The sequence below is a fragment of the Dicentrarchus labrax genome, unplaced genomic scaffold (genome assembly GCF_905237075.1).
Source record: "Dicentrarchus labrax unplaced genomic scaffold, dlabrax2021, whole genome shotgun sequence".
NCBI classification, from domain to species: domain Eukaryota; kingdom Metazoa; phylum Chordata; class Actinopteri; family Moronidae; genus Dicentrarchus; species Dicentrarchus labrax.
The window spans coordinates 997,663-1,022,294 of NW_026136730.1; the positions used below are offsets into that span (position 1 = coordinate 997,663).

Here is a 24,632-nt window from a genome sequence, read left to right on the forward strand (position 1 = left end):
CTGTCACATCCAGAGGAACACACAGGGATGATGGTGGACTTGACATTGTGTCTGACAGTGGAGCTGATCTCAGAGCAGTTCAGACTGCAGCACTGAGAGTCATCTCCACTGGTTGTGATTCCTCTGTCAGTCACTGCTGGATGAAGCTCTCCTCTCCACTCTACCTCCCAGTAACATGGCCCAGTCAGAGCTGATGCTGCTGCTTCAACCTCTCTGGATCATCAGGACACAGCTGATCCTCCAACACAACCTCCTTCCTCACCACTCACACTCTGCCAGAGATCACTTACATCTGATGAGAGAAGAAGACAGACAACAGAAGTCATAAATCAGTGTTTACAGTCTCTGTCTGTCTTTCTGTCCAACCCTGAAGTCTGTCACCATCCTCCTCTCACAGCTTCACTGAGGAAAGCAGCAAATACTGGATCTTTGCTTTGATACTAACTGTGTTTAGTACAATACTGCTGAAACCAGCATGGACTGACTCCCTCTACTGACCTCAGAGTCTCCAGTCTACAGTGTGGACTCTCCACAAGATCAGACAGCAGCTTCACTCCTGAATCCTGCAGCTTGTTGTCAGTCAGGTCCAGCTCTCTCAGATGGGAGGGGTTGGACTTCAGAGCTGAGACCAGATAATCACAGCTGATCTCTGACAACCTGCAGCCCCACAATCTGAATAAAGAATAAAAGATGTAAGTTTAGAAGACAATGTTCCTGGTTGAAATCATTCAGTGTTTAATAATCTGTTCAGAGCTGAAGAAGGTTTAGAATTTACAAGTTTATAAAATGTGAACAAAAGACATCTACAATATTTCTTTTAGGAATAGTGGAGTCATTAAATCAAAGCATCTTCAGTTTAAACTATTCAGTCAGTATAAACATCATATAGCTTCATAACAATGTTGGAAACAGCAAATACTGAATATATTTGTTATTGTCTGATAGTTGAAATACATGATTTATTTATTATATTTATCATTTTGTCACATGTGACCATTTACCAACAATTATAAACATTCATTTACTTTAACAACTAACAGTGGACATTTTCTACAGTTTCTTTAACAAACACAAGTCTTTGTGACTGCAGACTAAATTTAGTTCAACAAACATTAAAATATGAACAAAAGCAACTTTACAACTTTATGGATGTAAGTTATTGTAGTATAAAATCTAATGCATGCTGATGACTATTATATGCTAAAAATTCTAGTAATCACACAGTAATCACACAAAATAATGGTATAAGCACTATATTTTAATCACACACAGAAAAATCAAGTAATGAGCACTGTATTCAAGTAGAGTTGATTTTATGGTTAATATGATTTAAGTAAGGTTGATTTTATGTGAGCACACAAAACTGTTAATGAAGTAGAGAGCACCATTGTTTTAGTAAAAGTTTGATTTAATGGTTTGATTTAAAGTAGAGAAGAATATTGAATGTGTAGTTGTAGCAAGAAATAAGTAATGTTAGTACCACAAAACATGTGAATGATTGTAACACAAGCTTTTTGTCATTTTATAAGGTTTATAAAGATTTAAAAATACAGTAAAAGACGTCTATGACATAATGGTGTGAGAAAGAAGAGCAAAAAGAAAAGGTCTAGGCATACTGCCAAAGGCCAGGAAGCCAGCAAGGTTAATGATAAGAAGTGCTCAAGCCCAGCACAAGGCACAACAGGCCCTGAGTCCTGCAGGATCTGTAGTAAGACTAGCGCATGTGCAGAAGGACTGACTGTGTGATAACAAGTGCTCAGGCCACAGGTGCAGAGGAGCTGAGGGTGATGTAGACAAGACAGTAGAGGGGACAGTCCCAGGTTGGTGGAATTTTCCAGACATTTCCAGGGGGATGGACACCATTATGTCATGGATCAAAAAAACTGACAGTTGGGCGGGACTTATAAGTGTATAAAAGGTGATGTTCTGACATGAAAATTCAGTCTTTCCATGGATGACTCAGGTTTTAATCTTCTGCAAAGGGAATAAAGCTCTACTTCTACTGCCTACTTGGATGAATCCTGGCTGTTTCTTTTCCATCTAAAGGAAATACTATTTGGACCCAAATTTTCCATTCAAAGGATAATATTAATGGACCTGATTTGGATTTAAATCTGAGATGTTGGATATAATCTTCTGATCAGAAAAACCTGTTTTATGGAGAACCAACATTATGTATGAACATAAATTAGGTTCAGTTGTTAATTAAATGTAGCCCTGGATAAAATACTTTTAGACTTCAAGATGTGGATAATTTATGTAGTCATCAGAAAGTAAATAAAAAAATACTGTTTAAAATGTAAATGGAAGGTTAACTATGTGTTTAAATATAAGATGTATAATCTCTACAGTTCAGAGGTCAAAGGATGAAGTTCATGTAGATTAACATAGTTTGTTTTATATGTATCTGTATTACACACTGTATTCAGCCTGACAGCCTAACCTGGTTCATGCATGATATGTCAATCTTTGTGTTTCTTTATTGTAATTGGACTGTTCTGGATTAAACAGCCAACCAAATTACATTCTCAGGTAGAGAGTACTTAGTCGTACCCTGCTAGCTCTGGTGTTTGTGGAGAAAGGCAGAAGCTGATTAGTTATCCTAAGGGTTTGAACTTTTGTGATCAACAAGAGGTAAATATGAGTCTGTGAACTTTTTCCTGTACTGTGACTTATTGTTATAGTGGAACAAACGAGTTGTTACCAGCATGGACTGACTCCAACCCTCTACTGACCTCAGAGTCTCCAGTCTACAGTGTGGACTCTCCAGAAAACCACACAGCAGCTTCACTCCTGAATCCTGCAGATTGTTGTTTCCACTCAGGTCCAGATCTCTCAGATGGGAGGGGTTGGACTTCAGAGCTGAGACCAGATAATCACAGCTGATCTCTGACAACCTGCAGAGACTCAATCTGAATAAAGAATAAAAGATGTAAGTTTAGAAGCATCATATGGATTCATAAAACTATTGGAAAAAACAAATACTGAATATATTTGTTATTGTCTGATGGATAAAATATTGATATTATTATTTTATTCATCATAATGCAAAACATTTTAAAATCATGATGTTAATATAAGATTAAATGAAGAGTTTAAGAGGTTCAGAGTGAATTATTCAGTGTAGATTCTTCTTGTTATATTCAGGTTTTAAATGTGGAGCTCAACATTGCTCTGCCACAGTCAATGGACTAAACCACTGAAGAAGAAAACAGACTTTAGCATTAAGATACTCAGAGTGTGTGTGTGTGTGTGTGTGTGTGTGTGTGTCTGCAGTGCTGTGACAGACAGCCTCAGATAAAGGGGGGTGTGTGTTTGTGTCCAACGTTGCTGCTCAGTGTGTGTGAGCTTCAGTGAGGCAGATACTCTAATGAGCCGCAGACGGATTGTTTATTTAAATATTAAGCGCGACCCGAACCGAGCCTTTGGTCCCGAACCATCGGCAGTCGCTGAGCGGGCCAGTTCGGTGGACTGGTCACCGGGAAATGTCCCGGTGCTCCCGGTGGCCAGTCCACCACTGCTGTGAAATGATTATCGTGTCTTCAAATGTTTGATTCAGTTGCTGGTGTTGAAATTGCTTCTTTGCATATGTTGCACGTGGCCGTCTTATGGCGGGAACATCCCCTGTAAAGTACTGCAAACCGCCGACATGATGCACTAACGTTAGCTCCTTTTAACAGGTGGCAGGTCATCAATTCTTCTTCGCCCCTCTAAAACAGCAGCTGGCGATGGCAGCACAGCGCAACTGTTTTAAGAGCGGCGAGGAAGAACTGTGTCAGAGCTAACGGAGCTAACCAGTAAATAGATTCCTATTTCTAATAAATGACGTGGTATCGGATCAGTGCCTGGACTCCAGTACTCGCCGATACCGATGGCAGCATTTTCGGCAGTATCGGAGGCATTCCCGATACTGGTATCGGAACAACTCTAATAAAAACAAATATTAGTTCAGAGGATCTTCTGTATCCAGATGTGACCATTTACCAACAATTATAAACATTCATTTACTTTAACAACTAACAGTGGACATTTTCTACAGTTTCTTTAACAAACACAAGTCTTTGTGACTGCAGACTAAATTTAGTTCAACAAACATTAAAATATGAACAAAAGCAACTTTACAACTTTATGGATGTAAGTTATGTATGAACATAAATTAGGTTCAATTGTTAATTAAATGTAGCCCTGGATGTAGTCATCAGAAAGTAAATAGTTTAAAAAGGTTTAACATGTATAAATATGGTTAAAAACATGGATATAAATACTGTTTAAAATGTAAATGGAAGGTTAAATATGTGTTTAAATATAAGATGTATAATCTCTACAGTTCAGAGGTCAAAGGATGAAGTTCATGTAGATTAACATAGTTTGTTTTATATGTATCTGTATTACACACTGTATTCAGCCTTACAGCCTAACCTGGTTCATGCATGATATGTCAATCTTTGTGTTTCTTTATTGTAATTGGACTGTTCTGGATTAAACAGCCAACCAAATTACATTCTCAGGTAGAGAGTACTTAGTCGTACCCTGCTAGCTCTGGTGTTTGTGGAGAAAGGCAGAAGCTGATTAGTTATCCTAAGGGTTTGAACTTTTGTGATCAACAAGAGGTAAATATGAGTCTGTGAACTTTTTCCTGTACTGTGACTTATTGTTATAGTGGAACAAACGAGTTGTTACCAGCATGGACTGACTCCAACCCTCTACTGACCTCAGAGTCTCCAGTCTACAGTGTGGACTCTCCAGAAAACCACACAGCAGCTTCACTCCTGAATCCTGCAGCTTGTTGTTGTCACTCAGGTTCAGCTCTCTCAGATGGGAGGGGTTGGACTTCAGAGCTGAGACCAGATAATCACAGCTGATCTCTGACAACCTGCAGTACCTCAATCTGAATAAAGAATAAAAGATGTAAGTTTAGAAGCATCATATGGATTCATAAAACTATGGAAAAAACAAACACTGAATATATTTGTTATTGTCTGATAGATAAAATATTGATTATTTATTTATTATATTCATCATAATGCAAAACATTTTTAAATCATGATGTTAATATAAGATTAAATGAAGAGTTTAAGAGGTTCAGAGTGAATTATCCAGTGTAGATTCTTCTTGTTATATTCAGGTTTTAAATGTGGAGCTCAACATTGCTCTGCCACAGTCAATGGACTAAACCACTGAAGAAGAAAACAGACTTCAGCATTAAGATACTCAGTGTGTGTGTGTGTGTGTGTGTGTGTGTGTGTGTGTGTGTGTGTGTGTGTGTGTGTGTGTGTGTGTGTGTGTGTGTGTGTGTGTGTGTGTGTGTGTGTGTTCTGAAGGATCAATATCAATGATCAGACATTATTGAAGTCAGCAGAAACCAAAGAAATATTTCTCCTTCAGTAAACTTGATCAGTTTAAAACAAATATTAGTTCAGAGGATCTTCTGTATCCAGATGTGACCATTTACCAACAATTATAAACATTCATTTACTTTAACAACTAACAGTGGACATTTTCTACAGTTTCTTTAACAAACACAAGTCTTTGTGACTGCAGACTAAATTTAGTTCAACAAACATTAAAATATGAACAAAAGCAACTTTACAACTTTATGGATGTAAGTTATGTATGAACATAAATTAGGTTCAGTTGTTAATTAAATGTAGCCCTGGATAAAATACTTTTAGACTTCAAGATGTGGATAATTCATGTAGTCATCAGACAGTAAATAGTTTAAAAAGAGAGGTTTAACATGTATAAATATGGTTAAAAACATGGATATAAATACTGTTTAAAATGTAAATGGAAGGTTAAATATGTGTTTAAATATAAGATGTATAATCTCTACAGTTCAGAGGTCAAAGGGAAAATAATAACTAAATCAAATGTAGCCGGCTCTTTCGGCTCCCAAGTGGCTCCTCAGATTTTTTGTTGCTTAAATTAATTTATTACCAAATGATGTGTAAAATGAACATCTAATGTAAATACATACATTATATCAAATGTGTATTATTTATATGGATTTATTAATATACTCAACATGGAACAGAGTGCTACAAAATAAATGATAAAATACAAAAACAAAGACCCATCTCAATTAGACAAAAAGCTCGATATGAAATGTTTAACTAACACAGTGTACACTCTGCCTGTGAACTGTCTATCACATTCAAATGTGTCCAAACTTTACTCTGTTTCCTGTCACTCATCTTCCTCACCCTTTCCAGTGTGTAGTCTCTGTCTATGTAGCGCCAAGGTCTCTCGCTCTCACGTCTCCCTCCCTCCTGTTCACGTGCTCACTGTGCCCTGTGTGTCTGTAACCCCCCCCATCAGGATCCGGCTCCCCATCAGGATCCGGATCCCGTCGTTCACTTCAAAGAGCCGGCTCTTGGAGTCGGATCGTTCGCGACCGACGGTGAACGGCAGCAACAGCGAGAGACTGGTTAGTGAAAGTTATGAGAGAGTTTAGCAGTGAATGTAGAGTTTATGTCACAGTTGTCGGTGAATAAAGGCTGTCGCTTCTCAAGGACAAAGTGGAGCCTCCGTGTGAGTTGTTTGCCAACTGCTGGAGATAAAGTGAAGGGGGTTAGCCCCGAAGTTAGCCTCAACTTCGGCCCTGGAGGAAACTCTCCCCTGTGCTTCCCGACTACGGTCTGGGAGCCGAACAGGAATGGTTAACACTAAGGGTTTGAACTTTTGTGATCAACAAGAGCTAAATATGAGTCTGTGAACTTTTTCCTGTACTGTGACTTATTGTTATAGTGGAACAAACGAGTTGTTACCAGCATGGACTGACTCCAACCCTCTACTGACCTCAGAGTCTCCAGTCTACAGTGTGGACTCTCCAGAAAACCACACAGCAGCTTCACTCCTGAATCCTGCAGGTTGTTGTTACTCAGGTCCAGCTCTCTCAGATGGGAGGGGTTGGACTTCAGAGCTGAGACCAGATAATCACAGCTGATCTCTGACAACCTGCAGTGACTCAATCTGAATAAAGAATAAAAGATGTAAGTTTAGAAGCATCATATGGATTCATAAAACTATTGGAAAAAACAAATACTGAATATATTTGTTATTGTCTGATGGATAAAATATTGATTATCTATTTATTTATTATATTAATCATAATGCAAAACATTTTTAAATCATAATGTTAATATAAGATTAAATGAAGAGTTTAAGAGGTTCACAGTGATTTATCCAGTGTAGATTCTTCTTGTTATATTCAGGTTTTAAATGTGGAGCTCAACATTGCTCTGCCACAGTCAATGGACTAAACCACTGAAGAAGAAAACAGACTTTAGCATTAAGATACTCAGTGTGTGTGTGTGTGTGTGTGTGTGTGTGTGTGTGTGTGTGTGTGTGTGTGTGTGCTTGGTGAATTTAAAGTGAATATAACCTAACTTTAGTTATATTGTGTGTTTCAGTTAGAGGGAAATATTATTTCATTGCTGTAACTCTCAAGTTATAAGAAAGAAGAAACTGTAATTTAAAGGAGAGTAAATATTATTTAAATTAGTTTATTATTTTATTATTTTAATAATAATAAAAATGTTTTATTTCTTCTCAAATTTGATTCTTGTGTAATTCTTGGTTTTTGTTTTGCTAAAGTTATTTAAACATAAGATATAAATTAGTGATCATTTTGTTGGAGAAGTAATAAATGATTTCATTGCACATGTTAAGTGTTCAAATGTTAATTACAGTGTAATTGGTAAAAAGGTTAACTTAACAAAGTCTAGTAACAGTGCTGCTACAATTCATTAAAAGACTCAAGACCATCAAAAGTGAATAAAAAAAAGGTTAACATTATCTTAAAGTATTCTTTGTTATAAATTCAGTAAATTGATTAAAAGACCTCAGAGCCCTTCTCTGACTAAAATAGGGATAGGTGGGCTACAATATTAATCTCAGCATAGAAGGAAAAAATGGTGTCTGACCTCAGAGTCTCCAGTCTACAGTGTGGACTCTCCAGAAAACCACACAGCAGCTTCACTCCTGAATCCTGCAGGTTGTTGTCACTCAGGTCCAGATCTCTCAGATGGGAGGGGTTGGACTTCAGAGCTGAGACCAGATAATCACAGCTGATCTCTGACAAACTGCAGTCCCACAATCTGAATAAAGAATAAAAGATGTAAGTTTAGAAGCATCATATGGATTTATAAAACTATTGGAAAAAACAAACACTGAATATATTTGTTATTGTCTGATAGATAAAATATTGATTATTCATTTATTTATTTATTATATTCATCATAATGTAAAACATTTTTAAATCATAATGTTAATATAAGATTAAATGAAGAGTTTAAGAGGTTCAGAGTGAATTATCCAGTGTAGATTCTTCTTGTTATATTCAGGTTTTAAATGTGGAGCTCAACATTGCTCTGCCACAGTCAATGGACTAAACCACTGAAGAAGAAAACAGACTTTAGCATTAAGATACTCAGTGTGTGTGTGTGTGTGTGTGTGTGCTTGGTGAATTTAAAGTGAATATAACCTAACTTTAGTTATATTGTGTGTTTCAGTTAGAGGGAAATATTATTTCATTGAGTTTATAGTTTTATTCTTTTAATAATAATAAAAATGTTTTATTTCTTCTCAAATTTGATTCTTGTGTGATTCTTGGTTATTTGTTTTGCTAAAGTTATTTAAACATAAGATATAAATTAGTGATCATTTTGTTGGAGAAGTAATAAATTATTTCATTGCACATGTTAAGTGTTCAAATGTTAATTACAGTGTAATTGGTAAAAAGGTTAACTTAACAAAGTCTAGTAACAGTGCTGCTACAATTCATTAAAAGACTCAAGACCATCAAAAGTGAATAAAAAAAAGGTTAACATTATCTTAAAGTATTCTTTGTTGTAAATTCAGTAAATTGATTAAAAGACCTCAGAGCCCTTCTCTGACTAAAATAGGGATAGGTGGGCTACAATATTAATCTCAGCACAGAAGGAAAAAATGGTGTCTGACCTCAGAGTCTCCAGTCTACAGTGTGGACTCTCCAGAAAACCACACAGCAGCTTCACTCCTGAATCCTGCAGCTTGTTGTCTCTCAGGTTCAGCTCTTTCAGATGGGAGGGGTTGGACTTCAGAGCTGAGACCAGATAATCACAGCTGATCTCTGACAACCTGCAGTCCCACAAACTGAATAAAGAATAAAAGTAAGTTTAGAAGACAATGTTCCTGTTTGAAATCATTCAGTGTTTAATAATCTGTTCAGAGCTGAAGAAGGTTTACAATGTACAAGTTTAGAAAATGGAAACTCCAAACACACATGGCAGTTAGGATTAGGGATGTAAGGATGTATCGTGACACGAGTAAAAATCGGTACAAATGTGACGATTCGCACCGGTTGACAGAAAAAATGAATCACGGATGCAAGAGACGTAGGATATGTTCTTTTTTAAAAATGTTTTGTTCAGAAATAGGTTACGTTATCTTAAAAAAAGTCACTGGTTGGTGATTCATTTGTTCAACGTCAGACGTCAAGTCACGTGAGTTACGTCACTACGTAGGTACGGGGCACAGAACGAGGGAAGACATGGCGACGGTAGGCAACAACTTTGAAATAGAGGATGCACCGAGCGGTTATAAATCACCTGTGTGGCGGCATTTTGGATTCCCCATATACACAAATACAACCGGTGAGAAATGGACAGACAAAACCAAAACAGCATGTAAATATTGCAAGAGACTGCTAACATATACCGCCAACACCAGCAACATGCAGCAGCATATTAGCCGCCATCACAGTGAGAAGCAAAGTAACGTTACGCCACCTCCTGAGCGAAAACTGCCGAGGGGGCAAACCACCCTGACGAGAGGCTGCAGCTCCTAAAAGAATCCAGTTATTCTTTATTATTTAAGGGAATAACTACTTCAGTACATTTTATATTCTTTTGTTATTTAAGATATTGAATTACACCAGTTAACACCAGTTTACTTGTGAGATTGTTTCTAAAGAAAGGAGATATTTTTCATGTATTTTCTTGTTTAAGATGACCATGTTTTATAAGAGGACACAAACTGTTTTACAGAGTTTCTGTAAAGAAAGCACCTCTAAGATGTTTTTCCTACGAATAAAAGAATTTTATTTGGTCATAATTTGTCTGTAGCTCATTTTGAAAAAAAAAAAAAAATCGTGAGAAAATCGTATCGTGAACAAAATATGGTGAACCGTATCGAATCGTTACATCCCTAGTAAAGAGTGCGATACTGCGGGTATATGAGCTGGTGCCTGAGGCATATAGACAGCGTTTTCACAGCCTTAGAAAGACAGCAGGCCAGACGTACGCTGACTTTGCCAGGGAGAAAGGGATCCTGTTTGACTGCTGCTGTTCAGCTTGTAAGGCAGATGACTTTGTTTCTATACGTGAGCTGATGTTGTTGGAGGAGTTTAAAAACTGTGTGCCTGAGCGGACTGTTGATGTAAATAGGACTGTATATTTAAATAGCGTAATAGCTGCTATATCTTTCTCTGGTCCTAAGGCAGATAAACAATGTTTTTTAGTCATGAACCTGACCTTCTAATTGCCGACTGCACTGAGTGGAAGCATAAGCAGCAGGCTGCAATTTCAAAGCAGCCCAAGGGTGTGGGGTTAGTTAAAACGGTGTCCTCCAGTTGTTCACCGTCCACCGTTCAAAAAGTGTCTGATGAATGTTTCAAACCTTTAACTTTCCCTGTATTTGTCTCACTCACAGGAATCCAGTCAGTGTTGTGAGACACTGGTGGCTCCCAGTCATTCATCCTTTCCACTGTGCTGCCTTTGAGTGAAGAGTCTGCCTGTGACGCGAGTACCATCGTAAGAGGTATCATGATGGGTTTTGTACCTGCACCTCTCCACCGCGTTCACATTCAGTCTAACCTTAAAACTGGTTTCTTCCCGGTAGCTGTGCGTTCCTCGTTCCCCATCGATGGTATAGACTTTATTATGGGTAACGACATAGCTGGGGGGAAGGTATATCCATCACCTGAAGTTGTTGACATCCCTATTGCAGAGTCTAGACATGATGATGTGGTCCAACGACGCCCTGATGTGTCTTCAGTTAGCACTATGGATGTTTATCTCTGTCTAAATCTGTTTTTGTTTCTGCCTTGTCTGAGGACAGGTTGCCACCTATTGGTGAATTGGAGAACTGCACTACAGAACCAGAAAGGTGTGAAGGTGTGGCAGAACCTGTTGCTGCTGGAAAATAGTTTAGGTGTATCCAGCAGTAATCCTTGGAGCTCCCATTGTCGGCTGTCTCTTAAGCAAGCAAGGATACAACCTAGAGGTAATGCACAAGAAGGGGGCTGATAATGTGGTGATGCCCTGTCCCGTGGGGGAAAAAAATCAAATGTGTTGTACGTTTTATCGGAGGGTAAGTGTATTCTGTGTTGTAGTACTTTTTCCTGTTAGCAAACTAATAGTTTGCACTTATGGGAGGGGGTGTTAGGTATGTGTGTTTTGGCCTCTGCTCTGTCCTGTGTCCTGTTCCAGGTGGCGCCCTCCCCTCCAACCGGTCAGGCACACCTGCAGTAGTTTAACAATCATGCTGATTGCTTTAAAGCTGCCTCGATGGAAGCAGACGAGGCCAGTGGGCCAAACCACCGGATAGTGTTGTGTTGCTAGAAGTTGTTTTTAACATCTATATTCAACGTAAACGCTGAAGTATTAATGGTTTTGTTTCATGACAGCGGACACTTTGTATAATGTACTGTTATAGTGTTGTTTGCTCAATATTTGATTGTATTGTTCAAAAACTGTTAAATACACAATGTGGGGCTGAACATAGTGTACAGAAATACAGAGTTTGGTTACTTTAAAGGGGCAGTATGAATGAAATCAAGTTTGCAATAACTTAATGTATTTATGAGTTATGTACTGTGAATATTTCTAGTCACTTTTAAAGTATAGAATATATACTTATACTGGAGTTACTGGTTGTTAAAGCAGATTCTGGCCCTGTCGTGTTATACAGGTCTGGTTTTAAGAGTGGAAAAGATGGCAAGCTAATCGAACCCAAGAACAAGGATTCAACTTTCCTTGGAACTCAGATTTTCCTTGTTACAATCATCACATCCCTGCCAGTGCGGTAGGTTACATGCAGCCGGAGACTCTCACTGTTCTCACGTCCCCAGTTCACTCACACATCCAGCACATTCCCCTCTTTGACTCTGACTGCAACTAAAACTGACTGAATGAACTTATCACTTGGACTGCTTCCCTGTGCTGGGATCTACATTGAAAGACACTTGTAGTGCTGTGGATGGGTGCTGATCGGTTCATGTGTTGGGTCCTTAGTTGGTTTTGAGAAGGTTTTGTGTAAAATGTTTGTTTTGGTTAATCCTTTCACTCAAATGGTTTTGAGATAAATTAATATTGATACTTAATCTGTCTCTAGTTCTCTCATTACAAACATTTCATTTCTATACTTTTTGTTACTGTACCAACTGTTGAGTCATTTGGAAAGACGCACAACTGCATGCACTACAGTCAGTGAACTGACCTCAGAGTCTCCAGTCTACAGTTTGGACTCTGCAGTCCAGCAGACAGTGTCTTCAGTCCTGAATCCTGCAGCTTGTTGTAACTCAGGTCCAGATGTCTCAGATGGGAGGGGTTGGACTTCAGAGCTGAGACCACAACTTCACAGTGAGTCTCTGAGAGTCCACAGCCAGAAAGTCTGTTATGACACATATTAGAAAATATGTTATTATGAAAGACACACTTTATATTGACTTTATGGATTTGAACAGTTTGACATTTGCTGTTTTGGTGAACATTTGCTTTTCACATCAGTGGTTCAGATAATCTTATCTCACTGTGTTTGACATGAAACAATCATTCTCATCACTCTCTCTCATACCTGAAGACTGCAGATCACCACTCACTCACTTCGCCCTCCACTTCCAAGTGTATAGGAGAAACTACGGTGGCCATGAAATGTACAAAAAAAACAAAAACAGCCCTATCAAGGGCCAGTGTTTTGTTTGTCCCTTTTAGACTACTTTAGAAAAAAAATGAAGGTGTAGCGAAAACATAATGATTCTTATATCTGGGTGATTTTAAACTACTGAAAACATACCTATGAATATTATATTCCATTATTACTTTTAAACCTTTAAAGCCAAATCAGAGAAAATGTCTTATGTTACTTACTAGTTGTATTCGGGCTCTGTGAGGCTTCTGCTGCTCAGACAGAGAACAGCCTAAAGATCACAACTAATGTCTCCTGTCTCTGCTTTTCCTGGACACAACAGGTTGTTAGTGTGTGTTATCTCATTACAACACATTTCCAAGGACTTTAAAAGCCTTCCTCATGTTATTGTGACAAAGTTTGACAGATAAAATAGTTGGTTTGATCAGGTGAGAAACTTTTCCTGCCCACTGCAACAAAGCTCCTGTGTAACAGTTTAACAAGATAGAAATGTATTTTATTTTCTGTCATTCAGGCTCCTTGACATGTGTACCTCTAGTTGCTAATTCAGGTCATGATAATACTGTAAATGGGTTGCAGTAATATTGTGCTGATGGTGAGTCATAGTGCATATTAAGACTTTGAGAAGTATTTCTGTTTAACTTAACAGCTGATTTGTACATTTATAAATTGTAAATGTTATTCCAGCAGTTCAGTATGGACCCTTGTGTTGTAAGGTGAAATGTAAATGAGTTATAATAATGATGATAGTGTGAATAAGAGACACAGTTTGTGTAAATGAAGAGAAAAAGATAAATTCTGTTTAATAAAGACAGAACAGCCTGCTGAACCATCACAACTAACGTCTCCAGTCTCTGCTTTTCCTACAAAACAGGACACAATATCTGTTCACTGCTCACTCATGCTTGAGGCCTGTAACATGAACAATGTAAAGTACAATCTTTAAATCCAGCTTTTTAGTTTTTCATTTTCTTATAAGAGGTTGGTGTGGCGTCCCCAAACATCCTGTGTGTTCACTCTTAAAACCATTACAAACAAAATTATAACTGTATGACAGAAATTCTCTAGAACTTTAGAAATCTCCTTTGGAAAATTATACAGATCTTATATTAAACTCTAAAAACTCATTTTGTTCTGCCAAGTTTTCATGTCGCCTCCATCACCCAAAGGAAGATAAACAGAAGGCAAAATGTCAAATGTAACAATTATTAGAAATAAATAGAATAACTGTGTTTGTTAATTTGACAGCTATAAACCTCCAACTGAAAAATCAACATGTTTGCACTCACAGCCTCTGAACCAGCTCAAGAACATCTGTGACAAAATACAACTGACATATATTTTAAAAGGAAGATTATTTTTAAAATAATTCTAAAAGAATTAATAGCATGACTGATAAACACTGCTTTATAATGTTAATCACATCTGGACTTACACAGCCTTTCTGCAGTTCCTCACAGCTGGAATCAGTCTCTGTCGTCCCTGGTCTGATGTGTTGTACTTCTTCAGGTCCAACTCATCAAGAACCTCCTCTGACATCTGCAGCATGTAGGCCAGAGCTGAGCAGTGGATCTCAGAGAGTTTCTTCTCTGATCTGTTCTCTGACTTCAGGAACTCTTGGATCTCCTGATGGACTGAGTGGTCGTTCATCTCCATCAGACAGTGGAAGATGTTGATGCTTCTGTCAGGAGAGATATCATCTCTGTTCATCTCCTTCAGGTTGTTGATGGCTCTCTGGATGGTTCCTGGCCTGTTGTCTGTCTGACCCAGCAGGCCTCCTAAGAGTCTCTGGTTGGACTCCAGAGAGAGGCCATGAAGGAAGCGAACAAACAGGTCCAGGTGTCCAATTTTACTTTTGAGGGACTTTTCCATGGCTCTCATCAAAAAGATCTTCAGACTATCATCATTTCCAAAAATCGTGGAAATCTTCTCTAGAAAAGTCTTCGGTTTTGTGTCCCTGCTGTAGTCTTCCCCCAAGAAACCCTCCAGTACCTCTGTGTTCCTGTTGGTGTAACAGTGGAACATGTAGACTGCAGCCAGAAACTCCTGAATGCTCAGATGAACAAAGCAGTACACTGATTTTTTCTGGAAGATCACACTGTCTCTTTTGAAGATCTCTGTACAAACTCCTGAGTACACTGAGGCCTCTGTGACATCAAGACCACACTGCTCCAGGTCTTCTTGGTAGAACATGATGTTTCCTTTCTCCAGCTGTTCAAACGCCAGCCTCCCCAGCTTCAGAAGAACTTCCCTGTCAGCCTCCATCAGCTCCTGTGGACTCTTCTTATGTCCCTCATCATACTTCTGCTTCTTCCTCTTTGTCTGAACCAGCAGGAAGTGTGAGTACATGTCAGTCAGGGTCTTGGGCAGCTCTCCTCTCTGGTCTGTAGTCAACATGTGGTCCAGAACTGTAGCAGTGATCCAGCAGAAGACTGGGATTAGACACATGATGTGGAGGCTCCTGGAGATCTTGATGTGTGAGATGATTCTATTGGACAGATCTTCATCACCGACTCTCCTCCTGAAGTACTCCTCCTTCTGGGCCTCAGTGAAGCCTCGTACTTCTGTTACCCTGTCGACACATTCAGGAGGGATCTGATTGGCTGCTGCAGGTCTGGAAGTTATCCAGACGAGAGCCCAGGGAAGCAGATTGCCCTTGATGAGGTTTGTCAACAGCACATTGACTGAAGACTTCTGTGTGACGTCAGACACAACCTCATTGTTGTGGAAATCCAGTGAAAGTCTGCTTTCATCCAGGCCGTCAAAGATGAACAAAGGTTTACAGACAGCGAGCTGCTCTGCTGTGACCTTCTGTAATGTTGGATGGAAAACATGGAGCAGCTTGAGAAGACTGTACTGCTCATCTTTGATCAGGTTCAGCTCCCTGAACGAAAGCAGAACCACCAGACTGACATCTTGGTTTTCCAAACCCTCTGCCCAGTCCAGAGTGAACTTCTGTACTGAGAAGGTTTTTCCAACGCCAGCAACGCCGTTCGTCAGAACCACTCTGATGTGTCTCTGTTGGTCAGGTAAGGCTTTAAAGATCTCGCGGCACTTGATTGGAGTGTCATGGAGGGTCTCCATCTTGGAAGCTGTCTCAAGCTGCCTCACCTCATGTTGGGTATTAACCTCTTCACTCTGTCCCTCTGTGATGTAGAGCTCAGTGTAGATCTTGTTGAGGGGGGTTCCACTTCCTGTTTCATCAGTTCCTTCAGTCACATGTTTACATCTGGTCTTCAGACTGATCTTATGTTCATCTAAAACCTCCTGCAGACCACTATCTGCTGAAAGAGACAAAACACAGCAGGACAGCTGCTCCTCCACAGAAACATGACTCCTCTTCTTCTTTCTGGGGAGATAAAGTAAAATCACTCAGATTAGAAATCATAGTTATATTTCAATGTAAAAAAGCTGAGTTGAGCTTTTACTGAATCACAATATCTGAGATATTGTCTTCTTGATCAAACAACAATCTGCTCCAAAATATGTGACAGCAGCTGCAGCCTGAAGAGATCAAACTGTTATTTTCATTCTGCTTTTATTGATAAAGATGTTTAACTGAGTCACAGTGGGGCAGTTTGCATTCTTATATTTTAGTCTACAAACTTATTTTAATGGAAAATCTTAATAGACAAACAAACAGGAGCACAGAACAGAACCTCATTAGCAGGTAATAAAATCTCTTCTACCATATTGGCCAGAATATCAGACAACACTTATCACAAGATGCCTCTCTCTTTTCCAACAGCTGTGTTTGGAAAAAGGCTTTTTGAAGATCAGAAACAATTTCAGACTGCTGATGTTGGGAAACTTTCTCAGAGACACTGTTGATCTAAAAGATGGCTCCATTTTCCTTTGTAAAAATAAAAGATGAAGTACTTGAACTTGAAGTAACTCCGTAGATGAAGTTTTATAACTAGGTTCAGGAACAAAGACCACGCCCTGCAATCATCTCATTCCCGCTCAAAACCTACTTAAGCACACCTTATCCGTTCACTCCTTCCTTGACTCATTTTTCACATGATCAAGCGTCAGACAGGAAACACAAGAATGAATACCTCGAACCACAGAGAACGAGCTCATCCTTAACCCTTCACACATGTTTGAAGACGAATAGCAAACTCACAAAATCTCTGTCCTCTTCCTCCCCTACCATTCCTTCCCGTCAGCCACCGCGGCTCCACTTACCGGCGTCGCATCCTTGGCAACGCTGATGACGTCACGACGCATGCCACGGCCCAGCCATCCTCAATCAGCTCAATCAATATAGTAAACAATGAGAAACTGGAAGGTATCTCAATTTCTGGCAGAGAATTAAAAATCTCCCAACTGGCAGATGACACTACACTTTTTTTAAAAGACAAGAATCAACTCTCTAATGCTATTACTCTAATTACCCAATTTTCTAACGCCTCAGGTCTCAGACTTCATATGTCCAAATGTGACATTTTGTCTTTGCATAATTCCAATGATTGTACAATTGAAAACATCCCAGTAAAGACTTCTTCTTCTTCTTCTTCTTCTTCTTTAGGAATATTCATAACTAAAGATCTTACAGCTAGGCAACATTTACATTTCTCAAACAGACTAAAAAAGACCAAATCTATTTTTAACATTTGGCTTCAAAGGGACTTGTCTGTCCTAGGTAGAGTTCTTCTCTCTAAAGCAGAAGGCATTGTCCCTATTTGTAAGTGAACCAACTACCACACAAGTCAATAACATTTTTTTAGACTTCATCTGGAAAAATAAATCTCATAAACTCAAGAAATGTGTACTCTCCAACAGTAAGGCAGAAGGAGGTCTTGAAGTCCTAGATTTTATCGGCACTGTCAATACCTTTAAGGTTAACTGGTTGAGAAAGTGTCTCAGAAACCCTGACTCTATCTGGTTTTTCATCCCAAACTACATCTTTAATAAAATTGGAGGTCTTTCCTTTCTTTTGAAATGTAATTTTATCCCAATAGATTTAATTAAACTTATAAAAAGCCACTTGAGTTACAGTGAATATAAAACAAGTCAACCTGTACTGATGCTGTACTGATATAGAGTTGTGCCTAGAGGCAAGTTTTACTGGAGGTCCCAAATAGAGGACATCAACTGGAGAAGAGCTTGGCTTCTACCCCACAAATATTGCTTATCTAACAAGGCTAAAGAAGTAATCTTAATACAGAAACAATTTAGCATCTGTTTTTTTATTGTGATATATCTAAAAGTTTTGGAGTGATGTTGAATCTCATTTTTTTGATGCTGCTAACTCTGTCTACTCTCTTACCCTTAAAGATGTTATTTGCTACTATGTTAACCCAGAAGATAATGCTCTTGAACACCTGATGAACTTTGTTATCCTATATGCAAAATTCTTTATTCACAAACACAAATTCACAAAATCAGTACATAAATTTGCTCCTTTTCTCCTGGAACTGAGCTCTTTGCTTAAATCTCTGATTTTGTTAAATAACAAAAAAAAGTAATACCTTACTGAGTCATTATGAAAAGTTTTTCCCTGAAGCCCCTGTTTGAACTATTTTCTATTTATTTATTTTAATTATTATTATTATTATTATTATTATTATTATTCAATTTTTTACTCTATCTTTGATTTATTTATTATTTATCGGCAATAAACCCCTTGGCAGATGGTCTAAACGATATCAAACACGCCACGCTTACGAGTCGATTCTAAGTCTTTTTGGGGGCTCTTTACAAGAGATACGAAGAGACAGCTCCCCCACTCAGTGTCTCGCAACCCACTCAGTTCCCTCTTACATTGTACACGAACCCCCCCATCCATTAATTCATCAGCCAACCGACCTTCATCCCTCATCCCTCAGTATACCACATCTGTTCACATTTGTTCATTATGTGCAATAAACTTGTCATATTTCATACATTTGATGGCGTGGTCGTTGTTAGTGAACCAACAACATTAAGGCTACAAACAACCCATAATGCATCACTCTGTGTAGGAGCCACTGTCACACCGGTCCATTTAAAAAGAATATCTGATGTTGTTAATATGTGATTGTCTAGTCCTCGAGTATAATACAACCCCACTGTTTCAAATGTCATTTCTAGAAATAAATATTGTCTTATATTTGGACAAATACAATCATATAATGGTGATAATATAATGATAGAAACTGAAGTTAGTAGCAGTTCTCTTACTGTGTGTCTGAGGGTTCAGGTTCATTACTGAAGTTTGGAGGAAAATCTTTAGACCGATCACTCTTCATAGACAGACAGCTGGACATTGGAGACACTGCTCTGTCCTCCTCTTCCTCCACACAGTCACTCATCTTCTGCACTTCAGAGAGCGTTGAGACAAATATGTAGTTCATGCAAGTCATACAACATGAAGACAAAGAAGACAAAAAGGTATTTTAATATCTAACATTTATTGTATCTACAGGATTATAACACAATATATTGACTGTGTGTACAGTTTAATAAAAGACCATCAAACAGACTTTAACTGAGGCTGTACTTAGTGATAATGTTTTACTGAGTTGTGTTATTGTGTCAGGTGTACCTGAAGTAGCAGAAAATGTATTGACTATAAAACTCAACCCCATAAAACAAAGCTACTGTCACTGATCCCTCATCTGCTGGACTTCAGTCAGTCTGATGCAGGAATTATATGCATACAGTACACGAGGGTCCCAGTAACATTAATATTGTCATCAGAGGGTGTACGAGTAGGCTCTGTGTGGACATCCGTGTTCCTTCAATTTATTGTGAGTGTCTGCACGATCACTACACTGTGAGGAACACGTCCACCAAGCAGACTGCAGAAAACAGTATAAACAGAACTACTACCACAGTGTCCACAGCTCTCTGTGTACGCGTCTGTTTGTGAGTATATTCAGACTGAGAGAGAACCAGTAACACTGACTGAGACACATACACACACACACACACACACACACACACAGTGTAATGACTCTGCTTTGAATGTAAGCTTGTTTTTGTGAGTTAGCATTAAGTCTGTTGTTCATTATTCATCCAATCACACTGTATTCACAGATGAATCAGAGACTTTGACAGTAAAACAATAATAATGTTGTATTAACACTCACCCTGACTCTGACGTCCTTTTTGTCCTTCTGCTCTGTCGACTTAAAATGGAGTCTGAACCCTGAACACTTTCAGTTTTGTTGTCCCCTCCCTGTTTTCATACACTGCCTGCAGTGTTGTTCCTCCCATCATCATTTACAGGAAGTCACATGATCATCTCTATCTGCTGGAAACACTCAAACTGAAATAGATAAAGTCCCCCAGCTAACACAAGTAATATTCACAGAGCATTCACTCTCTGATCAACATCCTCTTGCATTAGAAAAGTACACAGTAAAACAAACAATGAGCTAATATAACAAAGACCAAGTGTCAAGAAAACTCTGAAGAAGAAGCCTATGAAGTGTGTATGATTGTCAAATATTTAAAACATACATTAGACTGAGAGAGAATTGTTAAACACATCTCTGATTCCATATTGACAGGAAATAATCTGCATTAAATATAATATGAAATATCTATAAAATATGTCACTGTGTGCCGTCAGTTTAATTAATGATAAAAAATGTCCCTGAAGGAAAAAGGTTGGGAACCACTGATGTAACTTATTATTTTTCAATGTTAGATTATTGTTGTTCAAATTCTCTAAATGCTGATAAGGAAAGATGCTTCAATGCTTCCTTTCTGATCTCCTTTAACATACCGTCCTTTACCAAAGGAGATAATGCCATCCCACAATTCCTTGCACCAGCAACATTTAAAGCAACACATCCAGATCCATAAATACAGATTTATTCTCTTTTAAATGTTTCCATAGAGGAGCCACATTAGTTTCTCCCATAATTCCTCTCTCCTTCTGTTGCAGTTCCTCTGTGGTCCAGCAGGAGGCAGTATAACTCCACAGAAAGATCAACCTGCCTGCTGTTTCTCTTTCTGCTGAGTAAACCTCTGTTCTCTACCTCTCATCTCCTTCCCTTTATTCTTTCTCCTCTCTGCTTTGTTTCCTTTCTCTCTTGTCCTCCCCTCTTTTCCTCACCTTAAGTGTCCCCCTTCACTTCTTTCCTCTCCTTACTCCCTTCTCTTCTCCTCGGCCTTCTTCTTGTCCTTTGTCTTCTCTTTTCCTTCCTCATCTTAATTGATTGAGACATTTTGCTGATGATCAACAAATGATAATTATTACAGAAGACAGTGTGTGTGTGTGTGTGTGTGTGTGTGTGTGTGTGTGTGTGTGTGTGTGTGTGTGTGTGTGTGTTATCAGTAAGCGTCAGCCGGCTCTCTGCTTTGTTTTTAGGTCACTTTTACATCGACTCTCCTTAAATCAGTCTGAAAGCAGCTCCACTCTCTAAAATAGAAACAATTAGTGTGGGCTTGACATTCAACTCTTTCCTTCCTTCCTTTCTGTCTTTTCTGTCCTTTTAGGGTTTTTGTCTGTTTTTGGGGGAGAAGTAGGCCGTCTGTTGGTCAGCAAGGAAGATTTATTCATTAAAGTGTGTTTGAAATGATATAAAAGATAATAATAAAAAACAAATCAGATGTAAAACTACAGGAAATCTACAGAAAGATGAACAAAAACACAAAACATTGGCTTCTCAAAGAGGAAAATACCATCTCAACTGTGAGGATATGTGACAGACAGAAGGAATGAAGAGCTACACAAATGAAAGAAAAAAACACATTTCAAAATAAGAGACATTTTTATTTCTTTTTAAAGGAACAGTACAACATTAGTTACACACTGCAACTATTCACGCACACAGGTCGCACTGACACCTTCTGAAGTCTTGTGAGGTTTCCAGGTTTGTACCATCAGACCAAATATAGAATATTAACATTTGCACGCTGCCTAAACGTCACATTGATTTCATCCCTACGTATAGGGAATAAAATGTTATTAACACGTGAAAATATTACGTAAAAGGCTTCAGAATGAACCTTTAAATCATAAGTGAAACTATAACTGTGTGTGTTTGATATCCCTCTGGAGAGTGAGGTCAGGGAACACACTCATCTTTCCCCGCCGACCGCCACGAGACCTCATCAACACCTTGCTGCCATGGCAACAGAGAACACACACACACACACACTCACACACACACACACACACACACACAACCAGTGTGAATGTCTCCTATGGGACTCCCGAACACTTCCTAGAAAGGCTGGGGAGGAGGTTGAGGAGGAGAGGATGGAGTTAAAAACAAATCCGGTCAAATTTTCAAAATAAAATACCCTGTGCAGACTCCAGAAGTCAGTCAGTCAGAGGAGGTTTTAAACAGAGAAACACACCGTTTTGTTTCCTTTGTTAAGGACACAAATACACAAATATAAACAACTTATGGCAGGCAACACGCTCTGAAGGGATTTTGGGGTTATGGATAAATCTGCTGATTATTTTATTGATTAACACACTTTTATTGGCTCTATATAAAACATCAGAACAGGAAGCGGACGCTTACAAATGTTTTATTTTGTTCAACAAACATTTCATAACCACCAAAGTTCACTGTTAGAGAGTGTTCAGATTTTTATATTTGACATTTTTACTCAAAAATGAAAACTACAATTATTGCAGATTGAGTTTTTCTGAATGGATCGATCAGCTTTTATTGTGTCTCAGTGGTTTCCTGTTGGACAGCAGGGCGGTGTGACTGCGTTACGCGTCCTGCGTGTTTGACAGACAGGAATCAGGGAGAAAAGTGGCCAAATGAATCAGCAGCGAGGATGTTGTCTGTATTGATCAGCTACAGTCAATAATCAGATTAATACTATTACTGCAATTCTCTAATGGACACACACACACACACACACACACACACACACACACACACACACACACACACACACACACACACACACGCACACACACACACACTGTGTATCTGTTCCAGCCCCACTGGGAGGGAAAACACCCACAATCCCACAGGAGGGATTGACCCTGTGCAAGGTGAAGTGAATGAGTGTGTGTGTGTGTGTGTGTGTGTGTGTGTGTGTGTCGATCCACGGGGTTATGGGTTCATTATTTTTAGTTTCATTACCAAAATATGATGTTAAAAATATAATTTGCAACACAAACACTGTTTAAAGGTCCAGTGTGAATCTATCTATGGACAGAAAGGTAATATTATATTTATATGTACGTTGTCATTAATCTATAATCACCTGTAAATAAGAATCATTGTGTTTTTATCTTCACACACAGCAGGATGTTTGTGCTTTTCGTGGCCACCGTAGTTTCTCCTACATGCTTGGAAATGGAGGAGGAAGACGGCGCCTGCTCGCCCTGGCTCATACGCCAATATAGTTTTCTAGCTTGCAGGTGTACTTCCTTCCAGTAGTGTTTCTCCCGACATGCGATCACTGCTCAGGGAAAAATAAAATAAAACATAAAAGAGTCATATTGGACCTGCAGTTTGACAAACATCTCTTTTATAATGGTGGTCTGTGGGGAAAATGCTTTTTGGGGCAGAGGGGAATCTTTTGCTGCAATACCACAAGTGGCCACTGGGAAACATTTTAAGCAAGACTGAGCAGCGCCTCCGTATCCAGGTCTTAATAATTGATCCGTAGTTTAGATAAGTAGTTCCCAACCTTTTTCTTTTAGGGACCCCTTTTCTATCAGTGAGTAAACTGACATATTTTATGGATATTTCTTATTATAATTAATAACAATAACAGTAGAGAAGAGCTGATAAACAGTGAACACAATAACTGCAGGACGTTTCTGTAAAAACGAGAGATTCATATGAATCTTGTGCAGATTATTTTCCTGATATTGTTCATACAATTCTCTGTGTCTATTATGTATCTTTTAATTTTTAACAATCAATTCAACCTCTGGTGTAGAGACACAACCGAGGACCAGGGTTGATGTAGTGGCCACAGTTGTTACTGCACGATCACATGATGATAATTATAATTTCATCTATTTGGTCCAATAAAATGTAGAATTATGTGTCTCTGGGCTGTAAATGTAAGTGGATATTTCTTTTATATGGATGCTTTAAGATAGACCGGCATCTCCTGACCTCCTGCTGCTATTGGATGTAAATTGTGTGCAGCAGAACAATCCCAAAATGAACATTATGTGACTTTAATTCACTAAATTAAACTGGATTTCAGCTGTAAACTGTTGTTCAGTTTCATGCTGCCAGAGGGCGCTGTTCAGCACAGTTCACTCTCCATCAGTGGAGAGAAATGAGGTGCAGATTCTCAAAGTCAGCAGAAAGAAAACAACAAAAGCTGGTATATTTATACATATATATATATATTTATCAGTGGAAATGGGTCAATTCTAAAACAACGAACCTTAATGCCTTGACAACTGTATAAATGTATGAAAGGGAACTGTTCCTTTAAGAGAGTAGAGTTAGATTTTTGGCAGGCAGACAGATGGGGAAGCTCCATTTAACATATGCTGAGGAACTCGTGTGTGTGTGTGTGTGTGTGTGTGTGTGTGTGTGTGTGTGTGTGTGTGTGTGTGTGTGTGGCCAGAGACAGGGTTACATAACCAAGTAAACAAGTCAGCACAAACACACACTTTCTCTTTCTGTCTCTCAGTTCAGCGCCTTGCTCAAGGGCAACGAGGCAGTTCAGAGAGGACAGTCTGTGTTCCAGTCAGAGATCGTCCGTAGAGCCGAACATGTGAAGATGTGCTGCTTTTCTCTTTATTATTGTTGTTTAGGGTTTTACTCGAACTAACAAGCTATTGA

The 24,632-nt window shown here is 38.8% G+C and overlaps 1 protein-coding gene and 1 long non-coding RNA gene across 46 annotated transcripts in view; one reads left to right on the forward strand and one right to left on the reverse strand.

Moving 5' to 3' along the window:
• Positions 1-20,087, reverse strand: part of LOC127359483 (NACHT, LRR and PYD domains-containing protein 12-like) — a 62,740-nt gene extending 42,653 nt beyond the window's left edge. For 11 of the 45 annotated variants that reach the window (XM_051393341.1, XM_051393308.1, XM_051393340.1 and 8 more), the window contains exons 1-10: positions 19,986-20,087; positions 19,075-19,208; positions 14,345-16,258; positions 12,481-12,654; positions 8,962-9,135; positions 7,926-8,099; positions 6,799-6,972; positions 4,712-4,888; positions 2,736-2,912; positions 499-672 (exon numbers count right to left, since the gene is read on the reverse strand). In XM_051393341.1, coding sequence (XP_051249301.1) covers positions 499-672; positions 2,736-2,912; positions 4,712-4,888; positions 6,799-6,972; positions 7,926-8,099; positions 8,962-9,135; positions 12,481-12,654; positions 14,345-16,258; positions 19,075-19,205 — 3,269 coding nt within the window. In that variant the 5' untranslated portion in view covers positions 19,206-19,208; positions 19,986-20,087. Of the gene's footprint in view, positions 1-498; positions 673-2,735; positions 2,913-4,711; positions 4,889-6,798; positions 6,973-7,925; positions 8,100-8,961; positions 9,136-12,480; positions 12,655-14,344; positions 16,259-19,074; positions 19,214-19,985 lie in introns of all 45 variants that reach the window. The other 34 variants (XM_051393333.1, XM_051393312.1, XM_051393304.1 and 31 more) reach the window with 31 other exon arrangements.
• LOC127359541 (uncharacterized) lies at positions 9,446-11,309 on the forward strand. Its single transcript, XR_007882650.1, has 3 exons — positions 9,446-9,635; positions 10,693-10,800; positions 11,101-11,309. It is a non-coding gene; the product is annotated as an uncharacterized LOC127359541 (long non-coding RNA).
• Positions 20,088-24,632: the final 4,545 nt, after the last annotated feature.